A 26,326-nucleotide genomic window follows, 5' to 3' on the forward strand; every position below is an offset into this window, starting at 1 on the left:
TTCTATTTATCTGAAAAGGGCTCCTCTGCCTATCGTTAGGCTTGGTTTGCACCAAGCACCTTGCATTTTGAACAAAGAAGCAAAGCTAGCAAAAGCTTTTTGCCAAGGATTAACTTTGTTTCCCATCTTTGTCTATTTACCCCCTTCTAAAATATTTCCGATGCGTTTGCTTGGAAACTTCAAAGAGAGTTCTGAAGACCACGAGTCAGTTATTGAGGTGAGATCACGTATCGTTGGGACCCAAAGTATTGTAGTTCATCTCTTTGTAGAGGTTTGTTTTGTACAATTGACATCTATGGTCATGTATAACGATCTACCTGTGGGGAATGTATAGTGCTATTTCTCTAGAAAAAAGGAGGTGCCGGAACTCACCATGAAACCTCCCTCATTCTCTTAGAATGGCAATGGCACCCACCTAAGAGGTGTCAGAACTGAGTTTCTGTGAGTCCCCCTGGGGGAAAAAAAGCCCTGGAAATGTAGATTTTGACTACTTGAGGCAATATTTTAGAGAGAGGGTCGCAAGACCCAAGGATTACACAAGCCCTCTTTCGGCACAATAGTTCGCACCTACCGTATTTTTCACCCTATAGGACGCACTTTTCCCCCTCCAAAAATGAAGGGGAAATGTGTGTGCGTCCTATGGGGCGAATGCAGGCTTTCGCTGAAGCCTGGAGAGCGAGAGGGGTCCGTGCGCATGGACCCCTATCGCTCTCCAGGCTTCAGGAAGCTATCCGCAAGCGTTGGGAGCTCCGCGGGCGTTCCCGTCGGGCTCCCCAGGCTTGCAGATAGCAGCCTGCATCCCGAAGCCTGGGGCGTGCTGCTCAGCATGCCCCGGGCATTGTGCAGATATCAGGCAGCCCCACAAGCTCGGGGGACAGCGGGGAGGCGGAGCGCCGCCATCCCGCTATTCCCTGACCTGGTTTGGAGGCTGACGGTGGGGAGAAGCACGCTTCTCCCAGCCACCAGCCCCACAAGCTCGGGGGACAGCGGGGAGGCGGAGCGCCGCCATCCCGCTGTTCCCCAACCTGGTTTGCAGAGTTGCCTGCATCCCAAAGAGAGATGCCTGCATCCCGAAGCCTTTGGGCAGATATCCGCAAGTCTGGGGAGATTGGCACGACTTCCTGCGGCTCCCCAGGCTTGCCGATAGCAGCCTGTTCTGGGGGCTGGGGTCGGGGGAAGCTCGGGCTTCTCCCGCCCCAGCCCCGTGCCTGGGGGGGGGGGAAATATATTTTTTTTCTTTATTCCCTCCCCCCCAAAAAACTAGGTGCGACCTATGGGCCGGTGCGCCCTATGGGGCGAAAAATACGGTAACTGGCACAGCTACTCTCCTGCAGATATGAATTCCCACCCATCCACCGCAGTTGTCCGCTCATTTCCTCACAGTTCTAAATATTTGTTTAAATGAAAGTGAATATTTTCAAGGAGCCTAAGTCAATCCCGTTGTATTGGATGAGCTGGTCATTTGTCCTGGTCTGGAATCACAGAAGGGGCCTCCTCATGGAAAAGCGATTTGACTCTGAGCCTAAACCACATTCATATACATCAGGAATATAGCCTTGGGTCGGTATAATCCTGCCCCTGTGGCAGTTTATTTCCTGGGGTAAAACTTCAACCCTCAACAACTTTGGGCTAAAATTGTAAAAAAGGTCAAGCTCGACAACTTGGGGGGGGGGCAGTTGGCAGTTTCCTGGTAAAATCCCGAAAAAAGAGCTCAACAATTTCAATCCTAAAAAAAGCTCAACAACTTTAGTTGTCCCACACACACATTCACTTCATCAAATCTGGCCCTCTTTGAAAAAAGTTTGGGAACCCCTCATATACATGTTTTCCTGTGTATTGCTAGGTTTTTTTAAATATATATATATATTAATAAATTTTATTAGTATTTTCCACACAACAACAACACGGAAGATATCAAAAAATAACAATACACAACACTCAAAAATCAACATTCGAAAACTAAAGAAAACAACAACAACAACAACAAACATATCCATATCTCACAAGTTAATATTATAAACACTAAAACAACAACAAGACATTGACTTCCACCAATCCCACAGCACCTCCTTTATCTCTCATTGTGTCTTCCTGTTTTCTTTATCATCTCTATCCTAACATCTAGATATAAATCCTTCTTTCATATCCTTTCACTTCACAAGGTTATTCCAGACTCAGCCAGATTTCTGCCCTCGAACCTTGAGTTTTGAGGTATTCATTTAGGCACTCCCATTCTTTTTTTACTTCACTTTTTGGGGTTTGTCTTATTATGTCGGTCAATTTGGCTAATTCTAAGCATTCTGAGAGCTTACATAGCCACTCTCCCCTAGTGGGCAACTGATTCCCTTTCCAGTATTGGAAAGTGTATAGCTAGTTTAGTTTGCGAAGCCATTTGCTTACCCCTCCACCTCTTTTTCAGGATCATTCTGAAACCGATCTTTGCCTTCTCGGTTGCTGTGAGTTTTGCGCCATGGCACTGAACCCTTTACCAACAGCAGAATACCTGGATGAGAGGCCAGAGAAAATGGAAAGTGTGAGTATTGTTCTCATTTTCAAAACAAAAAAACAACAACTTCACTTCTGAAAGTGGAATACTTCCCAGAAAAAAGTATGTGCCCTGGTGGTTTCCTTTGGAGCAGGAGGAGAAGCAGGTGTCAGTGGGAAGAGACCCAGTCAGCCCCCTCCCCTCCCTTCTAACCCCAGTGGGGCTGAGATCAACCCCCATTGGGGTGGCCGTACCCAGCTGCCCTTTGTTTGCAGTTTCTCTGCCCTTTCTTTAGAAGCGAGCCCAGAGATCTCTGTTCTGTGAGCATCAGGGATGCAGGACATATTGTCTGATAATAGCCTTTCCAACTTGTGTTAACAAGTTCACAATTTAGCAGAGTAACATTCCCCCTTTTAAACTTGCAGCGGATGCGTTTGCTCAGACTCGCTAAAGCCTCTATAATAACTGTTCTGGTATGTTTGTGTGTCTTATGGAGCGAATGCAGGGGGAGGCAGGCAGGAAAAGCCCCCAAGAGGCACAGAAGCTCCGCGCGGCTCTTGCGGGCTTTTCCCCAGGAAGGAGAAGGGACTGACGCGGCCAGTCAGTCCCTTCTCCCTCCTCATAGAAAAGCCCTCAGGAGCCGTGCATTCCTTAAAGGGTGCGCGGGTCCTGCGGGCTTTTCTACGAGGTGGGGGAATTCCCCCACCTCCAGCAAAAGCACTGCTCTTTGGGGCTGGGGGGGATAATTTTTCCCCCTTGATTTCCCCCTCTAAAAACTAGGTGTGCCTTATGGTCAGGTGCACCTTATGGAGCGAAAAATACGGTAACTGAACAACCAGAGCAGGCCATTTTGGCACCTGAGGCAAACCACAAAATGGTGTCCTCTCTCCCTAACACGGAAGAAGGGGGGAGTGAAGCTCTACATCAGGAACAAGGAGGGGAATAAAGATCTGAACTTAGATCTGCTGTCCCTGCAGATCCTGCCGCCTGAGGCAGCCACCTGGCCTTGCCTCAGGGGTGGGCTGGCCCCGACAACAGCAATGTTCTTCTGCCCAGTCTTTTTTGAGCATTTGTTCTCATTTGTTTCCAGAGAGGTTCTGCAACAATGAGCACTCCTCCTGATTTAATTGTGTGGTGCCTGTATATTTCCCTGTTAATCATTTGTTGATCCCACACTTTTCAGTGCATCTTCCCATCACTTTTCTACCCACAAAAAAGGCCATTAAAGAACTTGTTCTGCTATGGCGGCAGAGCACTTTAATCGCGCGAATCTGATGACTGACAATATGGACTTGATTGACATATGGAGGGTTAAGAACCCTCTAGGGAAAGAAGGAACTTTCTTTTCTGAAGCTCATCTGACATGGACACGAATCGACCAAATATGGATATCCAGAGGACTGGCACCTAAGACTAGAAAAGTGGAAATCTGCCCAAAAACCTGCTCCGACCATAATGCTCTGAAAGTGGAATTGAGATTAAACACAACCGGATCCTTTAGATGGAAAATGAATGACACCTTATTAAGAGATCAGGAGATTCTCAAGAAGGCCCAAAAAACTTTAAAAGACTACTTCGAGATAAATTTAAATACTACTCTGGAAAAAAGAACAATCTGGGACGCAAGTAAAGCAGTTATGAGAGGGTTTCTAATCCAACAAAATACCATCAAGAAAAGGCTCTGGAATGAAAAGAAGGAGAAGATTCTGGAGAAAATAAGAGAAGGAGAGAAAAAACTGAGATCTAGGCCTAAGTCGAAGGAAGTATTGAGAGAAGTGAAATTCTTCCAGGCACAATATTCGAAACTGATAAATCAGGAGGTGGAATGGAAAATTAAACAAATGAAACAAAGATCTTTTGAATCAGCCAACAAATGCGGGAAACTGCTAGCGTGGCAGTTGAAAAAGAGACAAAAACTTAATACAGTTACAAATCTAGGGATTGAAGGGAGAATGGTCCAGAAACCCGAGGAAATTAGAAGGTGTTTCCAGAGATACTTCAAAGAACTTTATGCACAAGGGCCACAGAAAGACTCTGAGGTGGAACAATTTGTTAAAACCAACGGACTACAAAAAATACCCCAGGATATGAGAGTAACCCTGAATAATAAAATCACACGGCAAGAAATTGAAAGTGCCATTCAGAATCTTCAACTAGGCAAATCTCCGGGCCCTGATGGACTTACCTCCAAATATTATAAGGTTTTGAAGGAATATTTGATACAACCAATGTTGGAGGTTTGTAACTTGATTATGGAGGGAAAGAAGGCACCCGAAACGTGGAAAGAAGCTTTCATCACATTGATACCTAAATCAGAAACTGAAAAGACGCAACTCAAGAACTACCGCCCCATCTCACTCCTAAATGTGGATTACAAAATTTTTGCAGATATTTTAGCAAGTAGGTTTAAAAGAGTGCTAAATGAAGTGATCCATAAGGACCAGGCTGGCTTTCTCCCTGGTAGGCATTTGTTTGATAACACAAGAAATATTATTGATATCTTGGAACTTCTTCAAACAAATCTCAACACTAAAGCGGCTTTAATTTTTATTGACGCGGAGAAAGCTTTTGACAACATTTCTTGGATGTTTATGAAGAAAAATTTGGAAGGGATGGGAGTGGGGCAGGGGTTTGAAAATGGAATAGAAGCAATTTATTCAGAACAAAAAGCTAAACTGATAGTAAACAATGTGGTGACGGAGGAGTTCAATATTGAAAAAGGGACACGGCAGGGGTGTCCCCTATCCCCCCTATTGTTTATTTCAGTCCTGGAGGTGCTATTGAGTATGATTAGAAAGGACCGGTTGGTGCAAGGAATTGAGGTCGGAGTGAAACAATATAAATTGAAAGCATTCGCAGATGATTTAGTACTAACACTACAGGAGCCAGTCTCTAGCACGAAAAGAGTATTGAAATTAATTTCTGATTTTGGTCGGGTGGCGGGATTTAAATTAAACAAACAAAAGACTAAGGTTTTAGCAAAGAATTTGACAACTACAGAAACAGATGAGTTCCAGAAAGAAACAGAACTAAATGTGGTTAAAAAAGTAAAATACTTAGGGGTGTATCTGACCTCCAAAAATTTGAATTTGTTTAAAGATAACTATGTGAAATGTTGGGCAGAAATCAAAAGAGACTTGGAAACATGGTCAAGATTGAAACTTTCCTTGTTGGGGCGAATAGCAGCTATAAAGATGAATGTATTGCCTAAAATGTTATTTTTGTTTCAGGCCCTACAAATCGTGGACAAGGTGGAATGTTTTGGGAAATGGCAGAAGGATATTTCCAAATTTGTCTGGCAGGGCAAAAAGCCCCGAATAAAGTTTAAAATCTTAACAGATGCGAAAGAAAGAGGGGGATTTGCCCTGCCAGACTTGAAGTTATATTATGAATCTGCAGCCTTCTGCTGGCTGAAGGACTGGATTTTGCTTGAGAACACGGATGTCCTAGATTTGGAAGGGTTCGATAATGCTTTTGGGTGGCATGCATATCTGTGGTACGACAAGGTTAAAGTTCACAAATTGTTTAAAAACCATATTGTCAGGAGAGCAATTTTGATGGTCTGGTTAAAGTATAAGGATTTACTAGAGCAGTGTTTCCCAAACTTTTTTGGGCAACGGCACACCTGTTTACTGAAAAAAAATCTCACGGCACACCACCATTAAAGCCCCGCCCCGTGACGTCAGCGCGCAGCGTCACGCCGGGAGGGACGCACGAAAGTGAAAGTTTTTTCCCTCCCCCTTGCCGGGGAACCTCCAAGCTTTGGGGGTGGGAGGAGGCAGCAGAGCGAGGGACTGAGGGACGGCGGCAACTGAGGCGGCGGCGGCTGTTGTGGTGGTGGCGGCGATAGCGGGCGGAGGAGGGGGCGGCGGCGGGGCTTGAGGAGCCGTCGCCGGGAGTTGCTGCTGCTGTTGTTGCTGCTGCTGCCCGGACATGCCGGCCTCCTCCTCCTCCGCTGTCTCGCGCTCCTCCCTTTTGCACGCGCTGCCCCGCCGCTCGGCACCACCACCGCGGAGCCGCCCCCGGCTCGACGCGGATCCTCGCCGCCGACGCCTCTCACCGCCCGACTCGCCCGCCTCCCTCCCACGGCACACCAGCCAATGTCTGACGGCACAGTAGTGTGCCGCGGAACACCGGTTGGGAAACACTGTACTAGAGAGTAAGACTCCGAGGTGGCTTTCACCGCTGGAGGCCAAGGCACGTAAGAGACTTAACATGGAGGCCTACTGGCCCAAATATTGGGAAATAATTGAAAAAATTGGTGACAATTGGAGGTTGCAGAGCTTGGACAAAATAAAAAGCAAGGTGCGAGATTGGTTACACTATGCTCAAATTCAGGAGGTATTTAAAGTGGATAAAAAGGTTGGGTTCCAGGTGGAAAAATCGAAACTAGAGACAGAACTCTTAGAACCAAAAGACAAATTACTTTCGAGAATGTACAACTTGCTGCTTAAGTGGAACACACAGGACGAAACAGTCAAATCCGCCATGAGAAAATGGGCACAGGATGTTGGGCATAACATCATGTTTGAAGACTGGGAAAGGTTATGGAACACCGGAATGAAATTTACGGCGTGCATCGCCTTGAAAGAAAATATCATGAAAATGATATACCGGTGGTACATGACCCCAGTCAAGTTAGCTAAGATATATCACCTGTCTGACAATAAATGTTGGAAATGCAAAGAGGCGGAAGGGACATTCTTTCACCTCTGGTGGACATGTCCGAAAGTGAAGGCCTTCTGGGAGATGATTCATAATGAGCTAAAAAAGGTACTTAGATTTACCTTACCCAAGAAACCGGAGGCCTTTCTCCTGGGCATTGTGGACCAGAGAGTGTTAAAGAAGGATAGGACTTTCTTTATGTATGCTACTGCAGCAGCAAGGATATTGATTGCAAAGTATTGGAAGACACAAGATTTACCCACGCTGGAGGAATGGCAGACACAGTTGATGGACTATATGGAACTGGCCGAGATGACTGGCAGAATCCGAGACATGGGCGAAGAAACAACTGAGGAGGACTGGAAAAAATTCAAGGACTATTTGCAAAAATACTATAAGTTGTATGAATGTTAAAATGCATTTTCTTTAAGAAAGTACAGCTTCAGAAATAGTAAATTAATGAAATGGAAATTAAGGCGCAAGGAGTCAGAGATAGAAAATGAAACAACTTTATTGTGTTAAAATTAGAGTATACAAAAATTGGGTTATAGGATATAGGATATGAGGTAACATGATAAATGAAAGTTACATTAAGTTCGAAAATAAGTTAACATATTGCTGAAGTTTGTACTATAAATAATGCAGGGTCGGGAGGATGTGGGGAAGTCCAGTAGTTATGAAAAAAAGGATCATGAAAAATGAAAAATTTATATTTCTTTTTTTTTCTTTCTTTTCTTACTTGTTTTTCTATCTGTTCTTATACAATATGTAAAATTAATAAAAATATATTTAAAAAAAAAAAATAATCGCGCGAATCTGAATTTTTGGTATGTCCTTGAATTTGTTCCTGCAAAATACGGGAAACCCAGAGGTGACGCAAAAGAACTAAACAAAGCTAGGTAAAGGGACCCCTGACCGTTGGGTCCACTCGCGGACGACACTGCGGTTGTGGCGCTCATCTCGCTTTATTGGCCGAGGGAGCCGGCGTACAGATTCCGGGTCATGTGGCCAGCATGACTAAGCCGCTTCTGGCGAACCAGAGCAGCGCACGGAAATGCCATTTACCTTCCCGCCGGAGCGGTACCTATTTATCTACTTGCACTTTGACATGCTTTCAAACTGCTAGGTTGGCAGGAGCAGGGACTGAGCAACGGGAGCTCACTCTGTCGCAGGGATTTGAACTACCGACCTTCTGATCGGCAAGTCCTAGGTTCTGTGCTTTAACCCACAGCGCCACCTGCGTCCCTCCAAACAAAGCTAAGAATTAGCAAATTTGGGATCTAGGATAAAATAGCCCGTAAATGAGAAAAACTTGATAGCGGCTTCCATTAAAGTGATTTTCAAATTACTGGGTTTTGTATAGCTTATGTGTTGCAGGACATACAAGGACATTTTCCAATGTGTAGTTCAGGAGCTCATAGAAAACAGCCCCGAAGGAAGTACAATCGACATCACTCCTCACCGACACCAATCGGAAGGCTCTTGGCTAGAGAACAAGACTAAAAGGACACTGATAAAAGAGTGAGTGATTTTGGAGATGACTTCTTCAGTTCTCAAACTACCCAGAGACTTCCCGCTTTATTTTCTGATTGCTAAATATGACAGGACTGTGAAAACGGTCTTGAGAGGAGTTTGATCTGGCAGTCTACCATTTGGGTTGCCGTATTCCCAATAGTGAAAATCCAAACAAAGTTGTTGAGCTGCTGAACATCTCTTCCCCGCCCCCCCCAAATATTTTAGGCCTTTCCTTTGTTTGTTTCTTTTTTTAAATAGCCCTACTAGTCATACGTCCGGGTTTTCCTGGACATTTTGCTGATTCAGCAAAAATGCACCCGGAAGCCATTTTGCTGAGCGATTTCTGGACTTGTCTGTGAAAACCCGGACGTATGGCAGCCCCTATCTACAATGGAATAAGACTCACAACCGGAAAGCAACTTTCCAATGTAGAATTTATAGCCATTAAAAAAAAGAGAAAAGAATCCAGGACTTTTATTCACTCCCAAGAAGAATCCATCTTAAGTTGTCCTTTTGAGCACTTCCAGTGTACGGAATAAATGCTTCAGCCTTGACAGACAAAAATAAGGGGTTCATAGTGTCTCCTGACATCTGTTCCCTTGCCAACATGTTTGTTACGGAGAAAAATCCAAAGTACGTAGTTGCTTATGTTCAACCCTAGTAATATACAGATTTCTCCTCATTTTTTTTATTGTGCTACACCTCCATCTTGGCTTTTTCAGCACATGGAACTGCTTTCTAAATGTCATATAACCATAGAGTTGCAGAGTTAGAAGGGACCCCAAGGGTCATCTAGTCCAGGCATGGCCATACATGGCCCTCCAGATGTTTTGGGACTACAATTCCCATCATCCCTGATCACTGGTCTTGTTAGCTAGGGATGATGGGAGTTGTAGTCCCAAAACTGCTGGAGGGCCAAGTCTGGCCATGCCTGATCTAGTCCAACCCCCTATAATAAAGGAATCTCAAATAAAGCATCCATGACAGATGGCCATCCAACCTCTGCTTAAAACCCTCCAAGGAAGGAGAGTCCACAATGTCCCAAGGGAGACCGTTCCACTGTCAAACAGCTCTTACAGTCAGGAAAGTTTTCCTGATGTTTAGTCGGAATCTCCTTTCTTGTAACTTGAAGCCATTCTTTCGATTCCTCTCCTCCAGAGCTTGTTCCCTCTTCCATGTGACAGCCCTTAAGATATCTGAAGATGGCTATCATATCTCCTCTCAGTCTCCTCTTTTCCAGGCTAAACATACCCGCTTCCTTCAAGTGCTTCTCCTAAGGCAGGGGTCCTCAAACTAAGGCTCGTGGGCCGGATAAGACCCAAGGGACTTGTTTATCTGGCCCGTGGCAACCCCCGCTGCCCACTGCCGCCGCCAGCTCTTGCGCGGCTGCCCACTTCTGGTACGGAGGAGCACTGTTAAAAAAAGTCCTCTATTTTAGATTGTTTGGGAACCGGTGAGAGAGCTACATCCTCTGGGTCCCTGTAGCGTTTACTAGCAGGCATAGCGTCGCCGTGGAGAGTAAACAAGGAGAAGTTTCCCCAACCAAAAAAGAGAGAAAAAATAGAAAGTGCCCAGTTTTTTCAATTTAAGAGCTTCTCCGTGTGGAGACTGCCAGGAGTTTCAGGAACAAAGTATAGAAGGGAGTTGGCGGTTAATAGCTAGCAGCTGGTGGCCTGCCAAGGATGCTTGCCCAAGGCACAGAACTTGGGCACAGAACTTGCCCAAGATGTTTCTCATAGCATAGACAAGAAGGTGCTGTTAGAATCTCAGTAGGTTGGTAAGTTTAAAAGTAGAGAAGTAAAAAAGGAAAAAGTACTGTATTTTTCGCTCTATAAGATGCACCAGACCACAAGATGCACCTAGTTTTTGAAGGAGGAAAACAAGAAAAAAAATATTCTGAATCTCAGAAGCCAGAACAGCAAGAGGGATCGCTGTGCAGTGAAAGCAGCAATCCCTCTTGCTGTTCTGGCTTCTGTGATAGCTGTGCAGCCTGCATTCGCTCCATAAGACACACACACATTTCTCCTTACTATTTAGGAGGGAAAAAGTGAGTCTTATAGAGCAAAAAATACGGTACTTCCCTGGGTGGCAGTCAGCGCTAATTACAGTCCTGTTATCTGCAGAGCTCCGAAGGCTGCTTGCTAAGCCGTCGCCATCTTGGGTCTCATCCCGGAGGAGCACTGGGAATAGCTTGTGCGCATGAACAAGTGTTATCTGCGCATGCGCAAGCGTTATTTCCGGTGCACATCCAGGTTGGAGGAGGCCCGTGCACATGCACACAACCTATTTCCGGTGCTCCTCCGACCCAGAAGTGCGCCGGAAATAGTGTGTGGGCATGCGCTCCCCTGCCCTCCGGTCCGGTGCGCGATCGGCACTGGAGACACTGGCCCGAGGCACAGTAAGTTTGCTGACCCCATCCTAAGGCTTGGCTTCTATACCCTTGATCACCTTGGTTGCCGTCCTCTGCACACTTTCCAGCTTGTCAACATCCTTCCTAAATTGCGGTGCCCAGAATTGGACACAGTACTCCACGTGTGGTCTGAACAAGGCAGAACAGAGTGGTATTATCACTTTCCTTGAGGTATATCACTATACCTCTGTTGATGTCACTGCGTGCATTGACAGCCCTGGGTCCTGAAGGCTGACAGCCTGAAAATGATAAACATACAGCAGCAACTGTCCACAAGCAATGCAGTTTGCTTGCCCAGCCACCCCTCAAGCACGCTGCATGGAGGATGATGATGATGATGATGATAATAATTTATACCCTGCCCATCTGGTTGGGTTTCCCCGGCCACTCTGGGCAGCTTCCAACAGAATATTAAAATACAATAGTCTATTAAACATTAAAAGCTTCCCTAAACAGGGCTGCCTTCAGATGTCTTCTAAAAGTCTGGTACAGTGGTACCTCGGGTTAAGTACTTAATTCGTTCCGGAGGTCCGTTCTTAACCTGAAACTCTTCTTAACCTGAAGCACCACTTTAGCTAATGGGGCCTCCCGCTGCCATTGCACCGCCAGAACACAATTTCTGTTCTCATCCTGAAGCAAAGTTCTTAACCTGAAGCAGTATTTTTGGCTTAGCGGAGTCTGTAACCTGAAGCGTATGTAACCCAAAGCGCATGTAACCTGAGGTACCACTGTATTTCCTTGACATCTGGTGGGAGGGTGTTCCACAGGGCAGGTGCCACTACCGAGAAGGCCCTCTGCCTGGTTCCCTGTAACCTCGTTTCTTGCAGCGAGGGAACCACCAGAAGGCCCTCGGCGCTGGACCTCAGTGTCTGGGCAGAACAATGGGGGTGGAGACGCTCCTTCAGGTATACTGGACCGAGGCCATTTAGGGCTTTAAAGGTCAGCACCAATAAAACCCCAGTATCAAGCTCTCCTGCTCCAGTGCCTGAGTTTAGGGATCTGCACTTTCCTTCTAGTTGAGAAAAGGAAAAGCAAATCAGGTTCCAGCTCGTGAACTCAAGTCTGCTTTGTTTTTTCCCCGTACGTTAATTTTATTTTAATCCGTACCTTCCCCCGGCTGCTTTCCCTGCCTAGCCACCACACAATGTTCACGTGGACGTAGCGTACTGTAAAACCTTGGCTCTGTGCCTGGCATTCTTTGCAATCTTAAGGGTATTTACTTTCTGCATCTCTCTCTCCTAGGATTGAAGACAAAGGGGGCATTGATCAGTACAGGGACGTCTTTGAGCAATATATAAAGTTTGGACCGTGTGAGTACAAGCCTCTGGTTGGTTGCAGAATCCGGGGTGTCTAGTCTCCCCACCCCTGCCCTTCTGCCATTCCCTCCAGCTCCTGAGAGCCAGTGTGGTGTAGTGGTTAAGAGCGGTAGTCTCGTAATCTGGGGAACTGGGTTCGCGTCTCCGCTCCTCCACATGCAGCTGCTGGGTGACCTTGGGCCAGTCACACTTCTGTGAAGTCTCTCAGCCCCACTCACCTCACAGAGTGTTTGTTGTGGGAGAGGAAGGGAAAGGAGAATGTTAGCCGCTTTGAAACTCCTTCGGGTAGTGATAAAGCGGGATATCAAATCCAAACTCTTCTTCTTCTTCTCTTCTACCAAAGAGTTTCTCCCAAAATCCGTGAAACAAGTCCTGCTACATTCTCCCTACTGAAATTAACTCCCAAACTGAAACCTTAAAGAAGTGGGACCCACCAGGGAAGGTATAAGTGGGAACAGTGTGGGCTGCAGGTAGGTAGATACAGTGAGGGGGGAGGGGAAGTATTTGATCCCCTGCTAAATTTGCCCGTTTGCCCTCTGACAAAGAAATGACCAGTCCATAGTTTTAATGGTAAGTTTATTGTAGCCGTGAGAGACAGAATAACAACAGGAAAACCTCCCAGAAACCCAGGAGACAAAAGTCAGAGATTGATGCGCATTATGAGTGAGAGAAGTATTTGACCCCCTGTCAACCAGGCAGATGTCAGGCTACCTGGTATCTTCACTGTTTGTAAGGAGAGCTGAGATTAGAGGCACCTGCTGTAAGGGAAAGGTCTTACCTGCAATCCCAGCTTGTTACAGTTCCTGTACAAAAGACACCTGTCGACAGAAGCAATCAATCCAGTGGATTCCGAAGTGGCCACCATGACCAAGACCAAAGAGCTGTCCAAGGATGTCAGGGACAAGATTGTAGACCTGCACAAGGCTGGACTGGGCTACAAGAGGGAGATGGTTTTCCTGTTGTTATTCTGCCTCTCACAGCTACAATAAACCTACCACTAAAATTATGGACTGATCATTTCTTTGTCAGAGGGCAAACAGGCAAATTTAGCAGAGGATCAAATACTTTCCCCCTCACTGTAGATATAGACAGACAGACAGACAGACAGACACATACATACATACATACATACAGTAAGCGTTATATACTGAAATTCCAAATTGTTTGAACACTCTCCTTCTAAAACTGTTTCAGGTATGAAACTCAGATTCAAATTATCAGATTATCCACCCAAACCCAAAAAAGTCCGTAAGAAAGCTCCAGAGCCCAAGGAAATACTGATTTTAGATTTGGAGTTCAAAGCTGAACAGTTAAAGGTATGTAGTTATCCTAATTTATTGGGGCTCTCTTGTGTACAGGGGCACCTCTTCCAAGTCCCTTTGTGATGCTCGATTAGCTCCGGGGCTGGTTCAGCCTCCGAGTCCGAATCCCAGGCCACCACACCTCTCTCTCCTTCATTCATCCCCACATCCATATCTCCCTCCCTTCATCCATCCATTCACAACACACACCCAGCAGCAGCACCCCATCTTCTGAGCACCCTAGTCCAGCCAGCTGCACTTTTCTTCTCTACAACTGCCTACCTTTGGCTCTCCTCGTTAGATAACACAAGCAGGCAACTTACACACGTGTTTGTTTGTACAGCGTTGAATTTCAACTTGTCTATGATCCGGTGGCCTCCAGGCTAGATTACTGCAATACATTGTCCACAGGGCTGCCCTTGAAGACTGCTCAGGAACTACAGCTGATGCAGAGAGCACACACAATAATTTCCAGAATTATTTCCACTGGCTACCAATGAGTTTCCAGAATTGATAAATAACCATGCTCTTATCTTCTCCCTTTTCTCCCGCTTTCCCCTTAGATTTGCCATTCTACCAAGCCTGTGAAAAGATATTATTCTGATGGGAAGATATTCTATCTATTTTTCCCAGATGGAACTGGCCAAGTTTAATATCCGACAATAACAATCATGAAGCCAGATTAAGAATGGTTGATGGCTTTGGAGCTGTACAAAGTTGCCAGTAAGGTGGGGTGGGGTGGGGATGAGGAGATGTGCGGCTGTTTACAGTACAAAAAAGGCATCCGGTAGGCTATAGGACACTATGGCTCCTTCTGCATATTCCCAACACCCATGTGAGGTATCTTAGGCTGAGAGTTTACGACTGACCCAAGACAGGAAGTGAGCAATCACAGTCCATTAAAATGTGAAACTGGATTCACGGCTCCCACCTGCTACAGGTGTGTGGGTGTCTACAACGTCCTGAAGATTCACCTGCATAATTTTCTGTTGTGTTTTTTTTTAAATAATTTTTTTATTAGTTTTCCAACACAAATAAAAGACAAAACAATACACACACAAAAACAGACCCAAAACATATAAACATGTATAATTTCAAAAAACTTATTTTCATAACCTTACTTCTCGGACTTCCCCTTACCTCCCCTTTTCTGCATCTCTGTTTTAAAAAATTTTCAGCAACTCTTCACACCAATTAATTAATTACTTATTTTCTCTTTAAGTTTCTTCTAACCCTTAATCGGTTACAGCTGTAATTCTATATTTTCCTTTCCCTTGACATTTTAGCATTCATCAATTTTACAACAGTTTTTCAGATATACTTTAAATTTCATCCAATCTTCTTCCACCGTCTCTTTTTCTTGGTCACGGATGACCGGCAGAATCCGTGACCATCTGCATAATTTTCTGTGTGTCCATCCTCACAGAGATCATAATGAACGAGAAACTGTCTCAGGCGTATCAGAGAGGGTAGTCTTTTTGGATGATTTGAAAAAATATATTTAGCAACCAAATGAAACTGCAGGCAGGGTTTGAAATTTGAGCAACAGGAAGAAATGATAATATATGAAATAGAGGAATACATATATTAGATGAAATTTGTGATGCAATAGAGCAGGGGTCGGCAAACTAAGGCCCGGGGGCCGGATCTGGCCCAGTTGCCTTCTGGATCTGGCCCGTGGATGGTCCGGGAATTGCCGCGTGGATCGGCGTGGGGATTCTGTTCGTTCGGGCTGCGCCATTTTTTTCTTCGCCAATCCATTCCCCCCTCTCCCTCACACACACCGCGGTGGCGCCTCCTCCCTCCCTCCTCCTGGCTTCTCCCCGCCCTGCCTAGAGGAGGAAGGGTGCTGGGGTGAGCTGGCTGAGCCGCATTTTAAGCAGCCCCCTCTGTGGAGGCAGCCCTTTTGCGCCGCTCAACGTCCCTCCGCCGCTGCCATCGACAGCCCCTGCTGCTTACAAGGCACAGGTAAGCTGTCTCCTTCGATTTAAAATGCATCTGTGGGATCTTTGTGGGGCCTGCCTGGCATGCTGTGTCCTTTTATTTTTATTTAAAATGCATCTATTGGGATCTTTGTGGGGCCATTCCCCCCCCCCAAAATATAGTTCCCCCCCCCCCAAGGTATGAGGGACAGTGGACTGGCCCCCTGCTGAAAATGTTTGCTGATCCCTGTAATAGTGGAATATGCATTTGGTGAAAATTGTGATATTTTACAGTATATAAAAGGGACGGGTATAAAAACAGCATGGAAAAGAAGGTGGGAAATCAAATTTATAAGAGAAATGTATAACAAATTGAAATTATCTGCTTAAGGTTATGAAAATCTAATGAAAATCTTTAACGTTTTAAAAAAGAGAGAATCCTTTCGGGAAGGAACAAAGTCTCTTAGTAAACCAAAAACATTTTGACATCTTGACTCAAGGGATCGCACCGAAAGGATCCAATCCTCTGAGACTCTGGGGGTGGAAAATGTGTTTATTAGTAAGTCTGTAGGTAATTTATACGTAACAAGCTTTGAGTGAAGAATATTAACAAAGCAAAAAATGTTTGCAAAATTAAAAAGGAACCGCCGATGTGAAAATACTCTTTTTTCCTTACCTATTAATCAGTTACCCATCAGGTAATGTCGCTATCCTCATTAGCTATGTAAAAGAATTTCAGTTCACATACATCGTTCTACAGGACAACCAATCATATGAAATGCAGGCCTGCTTTGCAAACCAGGGCTTTGCAGTATGCTACCACCGTAACGGGAAGATCTGGTAAGTGGAAAGGAAGCATTCAGACATTTTTCTATGAAATCGGGGAAAGTCTAGGCCACAGGTAGGCCAACTAAGGCCTGGGGGCTGGATCCGGCCCAATCGCCTTCTAAATCCAGCCCACAGACGGTCTGGAAATCAGCGTGTTTTTACATGAGTAGAATGTGTCCCTTTATTTAAAATGCATCTCTGGGTTATTTGTGGGGGCTGCCTGGTGTTTTTACATGAGCAGAATGTGTGCTTTTATTTAAAATGTATCTCTGGGTTATTTGTGGGGCATAGCAATTCATTCATTCCCCCCCCCCAATTTAGTCCGGCCCCCCACAAGGTCTGAGGAACAGTGGACCGGCCCCCTGCTGAAAAATTTGCTGACCCTTGGTCTAGGCCAGGGCTTCCCAAAATTACCGTATTTTTTGCTCTATAAGACGCACCAGACCACAAGATGCACCTAGTTTTGGGAGGAGGAAAACAAGGAAAAATATTCTGAATCTCAGAAGCCAGAACAGCAAGAGGGATCTCTGCATAGTGAAAGCAGCAATCCCTCTTGCTGTTCTGGCTTCTGGGATAGCTGCGTAGCCTGCATTCGCTCCATAAGACGCGCACACATTTCCCCTTACTTTTTAGGAGGGAAAAAGTGAGTCTAATAGAGCAAAAAAGACGGTGTGTTTGGACTACAATTCCCACCATCCCTGACCACTGGTCCTGCTAGCTAGGGATGATGGGACTTGTAGTCCCCAAAAACAGCTGGTGACCCAAGTTTGGGAAACCCCGGTCTAGGTTTTTGTAAGATAACTTATTTAACTGTAATGGCCTAAGCTGGGAAAAGGCGTTCCTGGCTACCGTTGATCCCTTTGCTTGAATAGGCAGCGCTTAGTCCAGAAAAGCTTCCAAACTGCCAATGTGGTCCTTCAGGTGGGATGCAGCTCTGTCCAGAGCAGGTAGCCCTTCCCTGCCCTGGACCCTGTTCCCTTATCGCAGTACCTTCTTTTTCAGGATTAATCTTCAGTTTGTTCATCTTAATCCATCACCAAACTGCTTGCAGGCAGCTTAGTTCAGGAGTTGTACAGCCTCCCCGGGATTTGTATGTAGAAAACAGAAGATAAATGTCTGCATGCAGACATTTTTAAAATGTTAAGTGGGTTTCACCTATGCAGCCCCATTAGCGGAAGCCATGCAAAATGACTTTCATTCGTGCAATGGGATCTCTCCCCCCCCCTTCCCCTGCCTCAAACTGGCTTGGGTCTGTGCGTGCAGAGAACCCCCAAAGAACAGGGCGAGGAGAGGGGAGCGGTATTCCTTCCATCATGAAGGAGTGTCTCCACTCCCATCGTTCAGCCCAGACACAAAGGTCCAGTGCCGAGGGCCTTCTGGTAGTTCCCTCCCTGTGAGAAGTGAAGTTACAGGGAACCAGGCAGAGGGCCTTCTCGGTGGTGGCACCCTCCCTGTGGAATGCTCTCCTGTCAGGTGTCAAGGAGATAAATAACTATACAGTACATCTTTTAGAAGACATCTGAAGGCAGCCCTGTTTAGGGAAGTTTTTAATATTTAATGTTTTATTGTGTTTTTATATTTGTTGGAAGCCGTCCAGAGTAGCTGGGGCAACCCAGTCAGATGAGTGGGGTTTAAATATTTATTACAGTGGTACCTCGGGTTACATACGCTTCAGGTTACAAACTCTGCTAACCCAGAAATAGTACCTCAGGTTAAGAACTTTGCTTCAGGATGAGAACAGAAATCGTGCAGTGGCGGCGCAGCGGCAGCAGGAGGCCCCATTAGCTAAAGTGGTGCTTCAGGTTAAGAACAGGTTCAGGTTAAGAACGGACCTCCAGAACGAATTAAGTTCTTAACTCGAAGTACCACTGTATTATTACTACTACTACTAAGTGCTTGCACAGACAGAATGTTTGTAATAACGTGACACTGTATTCCACCCTGTGTACGCTAGCAAAGTTGTGAAGCAGCAAAATGTTTGTAGAGTCGTACCTCGAATGGAATCTGTTCTGGAAGTCTGTTCAACTTCCAAAACGTTTGGAAACCAAGGCGAGGCTTCCAATTGGCTGCAGGAAGCTCCAGCAGCCAATCGGAACCCATGCCGGATGTTCGGGTTCCAAAGAACGTTTGCAAACTGGTACACTGACAATGTTCGACTCGCAAGGCTTCCAAGGTACAACTTGGAAATAAAATATATTGAGTAGATCCATTGCGGCAGTTGCTGCACAGTGAGAAACATAGTAAAGGTAAAGGGACCCCTGACCATTAGGTCCAGTCGTGACTGACTCTGGGGTTGTGGCGCTCATCTCGCTTTATTGGCCGAGGGAGCCGGCGTACAGAGCAGCGCACGGAAACACTGTCTACCTTCCCGCCGGAGCAGTACCTATTTATCTACTTGTACTTTGACGTGCTTTTGAACTGCTAGGTTGGCAGGAGCAGGGACCAAGCAACGGGAGCTCACCCCGTCGCAGGGATTCGAACTGCTGACCTTCTGATCGGCAAGCTCTAGGCTCTGTGGTTTAACCTACAGCGCCACCCGCGTGCCTGTGAGAAACATACACTATACCTATTAATAAGGTATATTGGAGAGATTAGGCTTGCCTTCTGTTCTGCTGCCTCTCACAGATTGCAAAACCTTCCTTTTGGAGATGATTAAAGACAGGGGAGAAGCAAATGCTTTAAAACTACACTTTTAACCAGCTCAAAGCCATTACGTCTCTCCTCCTTTGTCTCCTGCCAAAGGATTCAGTCCTTGCGATTTTCTGTCCAGCAATAAACAACAATCCCCAAAACGTTTAAGATCATAGGCCAGCTTAAATCCTCGCAGAGAGGACTGCCTTCGGGAACGGGATAAGAAAGGGTTCAACAAACCCTCACACCACGGGACTAATGGTTGTTGAGTTTTGCACTTGTTGTTCCTCCATCAGAAATCAAAGAGTTTATTCCAATGTCTTTTGTTTCATTCCCTCCCCGCCCCCCAAACAGGTTGAATCTAGACCTCTGCTTTGGCTCGTACTTTGACCGGAAGGGAGTTAGGAAGAAACACTGGAATTGGTGGGACAAGAGCAGCCACATCCATACACCTCCTTTCCAACCCATCTACATTCAATTGAATCTTTACATCCAGGTTAAAATTGAAGCCCAGGACCAGATTTTCCTAACGTTTACTAATAATCACGACTGCCTTCAGCTGAATGTGGGTGCCAAGCTGAAAGTGAGTGCCTGTGGCATTATTCACACGCCTGTGGCGGGGAATCTTAAGCTGTGCTCCCTCTGTTTGTCAGAAATGTTTGCCAACTTTCGCTGAACTTCAAATGTGGCTCGTGGACTGAAATCCAAAGAATTTTAGCAACGGGCCACTTTTGGAGTTGAGCAAAAGTTGGCTAAAAAGCGCCCCTCTTTAAGACTGTGCAAGTTCATAATTGGAGATAGAACCCACCCCTTCCTTTTAACAAAAACCCAATACTTTTATATAGATACGATAAAAACACAGAAAATAGAGAAGATAAAATAAATAAAAATCAAAAATATGGTAAAAGGGAAAAATAGGAAAATACGATTCAGATTTTTTTTAATGCTTCCCTAAATAAAAGCTTTACATGAGAAAGTAAGAATTTTCTTACCATACGTTCCTCTTCTTGGGAAAAGCAGTAGGTATTGTAGATGTTTCAGTATGACCCTCTAACCAGGAAAAGAGGCGAGGAAAGACACTGCTAGCTAAACAACTTCACTGAGAGTTAATCCAAAAGGTAGAATAAGGTGGATGGATAATTAAGCCTAACCTAACTCAAGGGTTTGTGGTGGGGATGACATAGGAGGGATAGAGACCCATGAATGTCATTTTGGGCTCCTTACAGGAAAGGTGGAATGGACATGAACGTGATACTGATAAATAAGGAATAATCAAAATATGAAGTCTCTCTCCGGCCTGCCTGCCTCTGTTTTTTTAACTGGGGGAAGGGAGCCAGGTGTGGACTCAAGAAAAAAAAGCCCAAGCTAAATTAGTAAATTAGACACAAACTGGATATTCAGGCCTACAAACATTGAATTTACATGTAAGTCCCTAGTCCTTTCTAGGCAGGGAAATGCATGTTGCAAGTAAAAATGGTGTGGACTGGGTTAAATCCTCTTTCCTTGTCATGAGCCAGGACTGGACTGAAGAAAAGGGGAGCTGCTCCTTTCTGCAGCTGTATTGCATGCTGCCTTTCCTTACCTGGAATGTCATCCTGGTTAAACATGCATGTCTCTCCTCCAACTCTGGGCTGAAGCTGGCACTGAAACCAGATCCAAAGCTTCTGAACTCTCTTGCACTGAACCGGACCTTGCATTTCTAGCAAAGGAGACCCGGGAAGCCCCTTCATACTTGCAGCCTTTACTTAGAATTATGATGAAAGCTAACATGACAAAAAGAATTCTGTATCTGGCACTTTTACATCACATTCTGTACTTATGACTTTCATAAGCGAACAGAGGAATCTACATTCAGAATCCTCCCCCTCTTTTAGAATCGTACAAGGCTCTAAATCCAGGAGTGTTTCCAGATCAAAATACAGCCGTACCTCCACTTACATTTCTCTCCGGTTATGTGAACTTCGGGATACGTAAGCGGCAAACCTGGAAGTATATTTCCGGGTTTTTGCCGTGCGCGCATACGCAAAGGGGTAGAGTGCTTCTGCGCATGCGTTCTACCGCCGCGCTTGCATGCACAGAAGCGGTCTCTCCGGTTGCGAAAACCTCGGGATCCAGCCAGACCTCTGGAATGGATCCCGTCCGCAACTGGAAGTACCACTGTATAGTAGTGATCTGCCTAGAATCTCTATGTAAATGCAATCTTGCTTTTTTCAGTCTGTGGATCTTAAATTTGGATTTTTGTAGCCGAAAGATCCAGACATGCTGAAGTTTCTCCAGAGACCTGCATCCTCGGGACAGCTAGTTGGCTCCGAGATTCTACTGATAAGAAGGCTCTTAACCAGCATGCAGAATCAACTGAAAGAGCTGTGTCTCGTTCCACCTGAAGAAACCAGATACTTCTATTTCCTCGTGTCAGACATGTATGACCATGTACATCGCCGACAGAAAATGAGAATTCGATCTATACAAAGATGACTGCATACCTGTTATTTAGGGACAGCTGCTGAGCTACTTCCATGTTAAAACAAGTAAACTTGACTTCAGTCATTGTAAGTTTACCTTGTTGGCTGTAGTGTGTACCATGTTCTGTACAAAACACATCTGAGATTGTAAAAACATGTACAAGTTGCATAACCCGTTCTACTGCTTGGGTAATTGTATAATTTGGATTATATGGGTAGAAACATTTATTTGCTGGCATGAGGAAACAGAGAGTTGCACATAGAACAGTGGTCCGGTGCCTTGTCGAAGGACTCTATTTCTGAAAAACACACCTACGTTTAAGTATTTGAAATAAGTTGTAGTTTTCATAATAAACTTAGGGGTCACTTTCCAGAAATCAAAGGGGTGCTATCAGCCCCAAAACTATTGATTTTGCCAAAAGGGCAGCTTTCTTCCAAAGGTATACTGGGCAACTGTTATATGTTGTTACAGTTCCAATGCAATGACAAAAGAGCTAGCAAAACCCATTGCTGATTAGGATCATTTTATTCATATATATTTTTTTACATTTGTAACCCACTCTAGTTAGGTTGAAGTCAGGTAATACAAAAATCAACATATTTAAAAATAGATGATATATAGTCAAAATATTCCATGTTACAGGGATGGTGGACCTGTGGCCCTTCACATACAATGTTGGACTACAACTCCCATCTTCTCAAACAATTGGCTAGGACTGATGGGGTTGGAAGTACATCTGGAGGACCATAGATTCCCCACCCATGCTGAAATCACTTTTTAAGGAACCAGAGAGAAAAGGGGGGACCAATTCATGAACCATGTTACAAACTATTTACAGACTTTTCCATGTCTTCTCTCTAGTTCCTGCCTTAGTAGAATTCAGTAATTACATGTAGGGCAATTTATATCATTTCTTTGTACATTTCATTACATTGCAGTATATCCCCCCATGACTCCATCAGGACTATACATCTTAGTGTGAAAAGCCGGGGCAGCCAACTTTCCAAGAAGTTCCAGCAGGAATGGACAAATATAGAATGGCAACGTCTGACAAGGTCTCAATTAATGAAAAAGAAAGAGGAATTCTGAAGATAATCAGCAGACCTTGATGTCTGTTGCAAAGGGGTGTAAGGCCGCTGATTGACTACAGAAGCTGCAGAACTCTATTAAGAGGGTTGGAGCCACTCAAACCTGGATTTAGAAGAACGATTTAGCAGGTATGAAAATGCCATCCTCAACTGCAAGGTTCTCAGGCAGTGGCAGTTGCATTTAGGAGGTGATCATAAATCCAGGACGGGACAGATGCACACAGATCACACCTGCGAATTCTCCAAGTTCTGTTCACGTACTCAGCTAATTTAGCCAATTCCAATCGAGACTCTGCAAAAGAAAGCAGGAAAACAATCAACTGTGCTCCCTTGTATAAAGCAGTGAACAAGAGCAAGATGAGCAACTGATAACCGAGGAGACTTCTCAGGTTGTCATTTAACATGGAGGCTGAATGAATGAACTTTATTACGGTCACAGACCAGGATAAAAAAAACAAGAACATATAAATAAAATAGCAGTTAGGATTTTTTTTTAACTGATAAATGTTGGAGCAAATAAGGACAAAGAAACAAGCATAGGATAAAACATCTGAATATAATACAAGATTGAACACGGATAATGGATGGATAAAAACTGATAATTAAAACAGATAAGAACTAAAAACAAATAAAAACATGCAGTTAAGACAACTGTAAGAGCGTAAGAACTAAAAGACTCGCAGTTAAAACAACTATAAGAGACTGCAGAGTAGAAGCCTCTGAAATAGAAGACACTCACAGAATTAGAAACTGATGTGCAAATGTGGTTAAAACAGACAATTAAAACAATGTACAACAATAAATTTAGAAACAATGTGCAACAATAAACTATCCCAGGGAGCTGACTCAGAGTCACCCATGGAACCGAGTTTGGGGATTTTCATGCCGAACTATTTTAAGTTGGGCGATGGTCTGCACCTACAGATTTATACACAGAATCTGGCGACCATCCAGGAGGCTGCATTCTGACTCCCTCCCATAACACTGATGCTGGGGCTTGCGAAGGGAAATATAATTCCAGACATTTTGTAGCTTTGTGGAGGAGGGGAGTTGCAAATTGGTTGGTTTGTGTTTTAATTAGAGGCCGTTCTTTACCGGAGAGTCAAAAGGTCAGTCCAGAGACCAACAGAACACGACCTGGCCTTTTGGTGACAACATGAAAAAAGGAGTTATTCTCCTGAAGACAAACCATTAACATGAAAAATGTTAAGAGGGGGTAATATATGAAAAAGCCTAATGGAAATTTTGTGACACTTTCAAGGGTAGTCTCCACCAGCAAAACCAGAAGGGCTGATAATAAAGGTGTATGACTGGGGTTTATCATGGGGTTATTGAAGTGTTTGACCCCAATTAACCCCATGCTCCAGAGTTAGGACTCATTAACAAACCCAGAGTATGCTATGAGTAAAACAAATTGCTCACCCTCCAGAGAGGTAGCTGTGCCTGTCTATGGAAGCAAACACAACTTAGATGCTTGGTCACCTTAAAGACCAACAGGTTTATTATGGGATACATACTAGTCCCCCTTCATGGATCACTGCCTTGCCGTGGCGAAGGGGCTTGAAGAACTCAGAGAAGCTATGAACTATGCCGAGCAGGGCACCCAAGATGAACAGGTCATAGTGGAGAGTTTTGACCAAACGTGATCCACCTGGAGGAGGAACCGGCAAGCCACTCCAGTATCCCTGCCAAGAAAACTCCATGGACAAAGACAACAGGCATATAAAAGATATGACGCTGGAAGATGAGCCCCTCAGGTCGGAAGGCGTCCAACATGCTACTGGGGAAGAGCGGAGGGCAAGTACAAGTAGATCCAGAGCTGATGAAGCGGCTGGGCCAAAGCCGAAAGGACGCTCAGTTGCGGATATGCCTGGAAGCGAAAGGAAAGTCCAATGCTGTAAAGAAAAATATTGCATAGGAACCTGGAATGTAAGAACCATGAACCTGGGTAAGTTGGAGGTGGTCAAAAATGAGATGGCAAGAATAAATATTGACATCCTGGGCATCAGTGAACTAAAATGGACGGGAATGGGTGAATTCAGTTCGGATGACCATCATATCTACTACTGTGGGCAAGAAACCCGTAAAAGAAATGGAGTGGCCCTCATAGTCAACAAAAGAGTGGCGAAAGCTGTACTGGGATGCAATCTCAAAAATGATAGAATGATCTCGATACGAATCCAAGGCAGACCTTTTAACATCACAGTAATCCAAGTTTATGCACCAACTACTTGTGCTGAAGAAACTGAAATTGACCAATTCTATGAAGACTTACAAGACCTTATAGAAGTGACACCAAAGAAGGACGTTCTTCTCATTATAGGGGATTGGAATGCTAAAGTAGGGAGTCAAGAGATAAAAGGAACAACTGGCAAGTTTGGCCTTGGAGACCAAAACGAAGCAGGGCAAAGGCTAATAGAGTTCTGTCAAGAGAACAAGCTGGTCATCACAAACACACTTTTCCAACAACACAAGAGACGACTCTACACATGGACATCACCAGATGGGCAGCATCGAAATCAGATTGATTATATTCTCTGCAGCCAAAGATGGAGAAGCTCTATACAGTCAGCAAAAACAAGACCTGGAGCTGACTGTGGCTCAGATCATCAGCTTCTTATAGCAAAATTCAAGCTTAAACTGAAGAAAGTAGGAAAAACCACTGGGCCGGTAAGATACAATCTAAGTCAAATCCCTTATGAATACACAGTGGAAGTGAGGAACAGGTTTAAGGATTTAGATTTGGTGGACAGAATGCCTGAAGAACTATGGATGGAGGCTCGTAACATTATACAGGAGGCAGCAACGAAAACCATCCCAATGAAAAGGAAATGCAAGAAAGCAAAGTGGCTGTCCAATGAGGCCTTACAAATAGCGGGGGAGAGAAGGCAAGCAAAATGCGAGGGAGATGGTGAAAGATACAGGAAATTGAATGCAGATTTCCAAAGAATAGCAAGGAGAGACAAGAAGACCTTCTTAAACGAGCAGTGCAAAGAAATAGAGGAAAGCAATAGAATGGGAAGAACCAGAGATCTGTTCAAGAAAATTGGAGATATGAAAGGAACATTTCGTACAAAGATTTCCATAATAAAGGACAAAAGTGGAAAGGACCTAACAGAAGCAGAAGACATCAAGAAGAGGTGGCAAGAATACACAGAGGAATTATACCAGAAAGAAATGGATGTCTCGTATACCCCAGGTAGTGTGGTTGCTGACCTTGAGCCAGACATCCTGGAAAGTGAAGTCAAATGGGCCTTAGAAAGCACTGCAAATAACAAGGCCAGTGGAAGTGATGGTATTCCAGCTGAACTATTTAAAATTTTAAAAGATGATGCTGTTAAGGTGCTACACTCAATATGCCAGCAAGTTTGGAAAACTCAGCAGTGGCCAGAAGATTGGAGAAGATCAGTCTACATCCCAATCCCAAAGAAGGGCAGTGCCAAAGAATGCTCCAACTACCGCACAATTGCACTCATTTCACACGCTAGCAAGGTTATGCTTAAAATTCTACAAGGAAGGCTCAAGCAGTATGTGGACCGAGAACTCCCAGAAGTGCAAGCTGGATTTAGAAGAGGCAGAGGAACCAGAGACCAAATTGCAAACATGCGCTGGATTATGGAGAAAGCTAGAGAGTTCCAGAAAGACATCTACTTCTGCTTCATTGACTATGCAAAAGCCTTTGACTGTGTCGACCACGGCAAA

The 26,326-nt window shown here is 44.7% G+C and overlaps 2 protein-coding genes across 4 annotated transcripts in view; one reads left to right on the forward strand and one right to left on the reverse strand.

Moving 5' to 3' along the window:
• Positions 1-21,631, forward strand: part of ERICH6B (glutamate rich 6B) — a 35,136-nt gene extending 13,505 nt beyond the window's left edge. For all 3 annotated transcript variants that reach the window (XM_081911753.1, XM_081911755.1, XM_081911754.1), the window contains 9 exons: positions 186-217; positions 2,420-2,533; positions 8,514-8,671; positions 12,318-12,385; positions 13,586-13,707; positions 14,256-14,344; positions 16,302-16,454; positions 19,428-19,656; positions 21,318-21,631. In XM_081911753.1, the coding sequence (XP_081767879.1) occupies positions 186-217; positions 2,420-2,533; positions 8,514-8,671; positions 12,318-12,385; positions 13,586-13,707; positions 14,256-14,344; positions 16,302-16,454; positions 19,428-19,656; positions 21,318-21,548 (1,196 nt within the window). In that variant the 3' untranslated portion in view covers positions 21,549-21,631. The remainder of the gene's footprint in view (positions 1-185; positions 218-2,419; positions 2,534-8,513; positions 8,672-12,317; positions 12,386-13,585; positions 13,708-14,255; positions 14,345-16,301; positions 16,455-19,427; positions 19,657-21,317) is intronic.
• A 411-nt stretch (positions 21,632-22,042) lies between these two features.
• Positions 22,043-26,326, reverse strand: part of CHUK (component of inhibitor of nuclear factor kappa B kinase complex) — a 41,532-nt gene continuing 37,248 nt past the window's right edge. The window contains exon 21 of the mRNA XM_081911738.1: positions 22,043-22,916. Within this exon, the coding sequence (XP_081767864.1) occupies positions 22,890-22,916 (27 nt within the window). The 3' untranslated portion in view covers positions 22,043-22,889. The remainder of the gene's footprint in view (positions 22,917-26,326) is intronic.

Source organism: Podarcis melisellensis (assembly GCF_964234715.1).
Source record: "Podarcis melisellensis genome assembly, chromosome: 5".
In the NCBI taxonomy this organism is placed as follows: Eukaryota; Metazoa; Chordata; class Lepidosauria; order Squamata; family Lacertidae; genus Podarcis; species Podarcis melisellensis.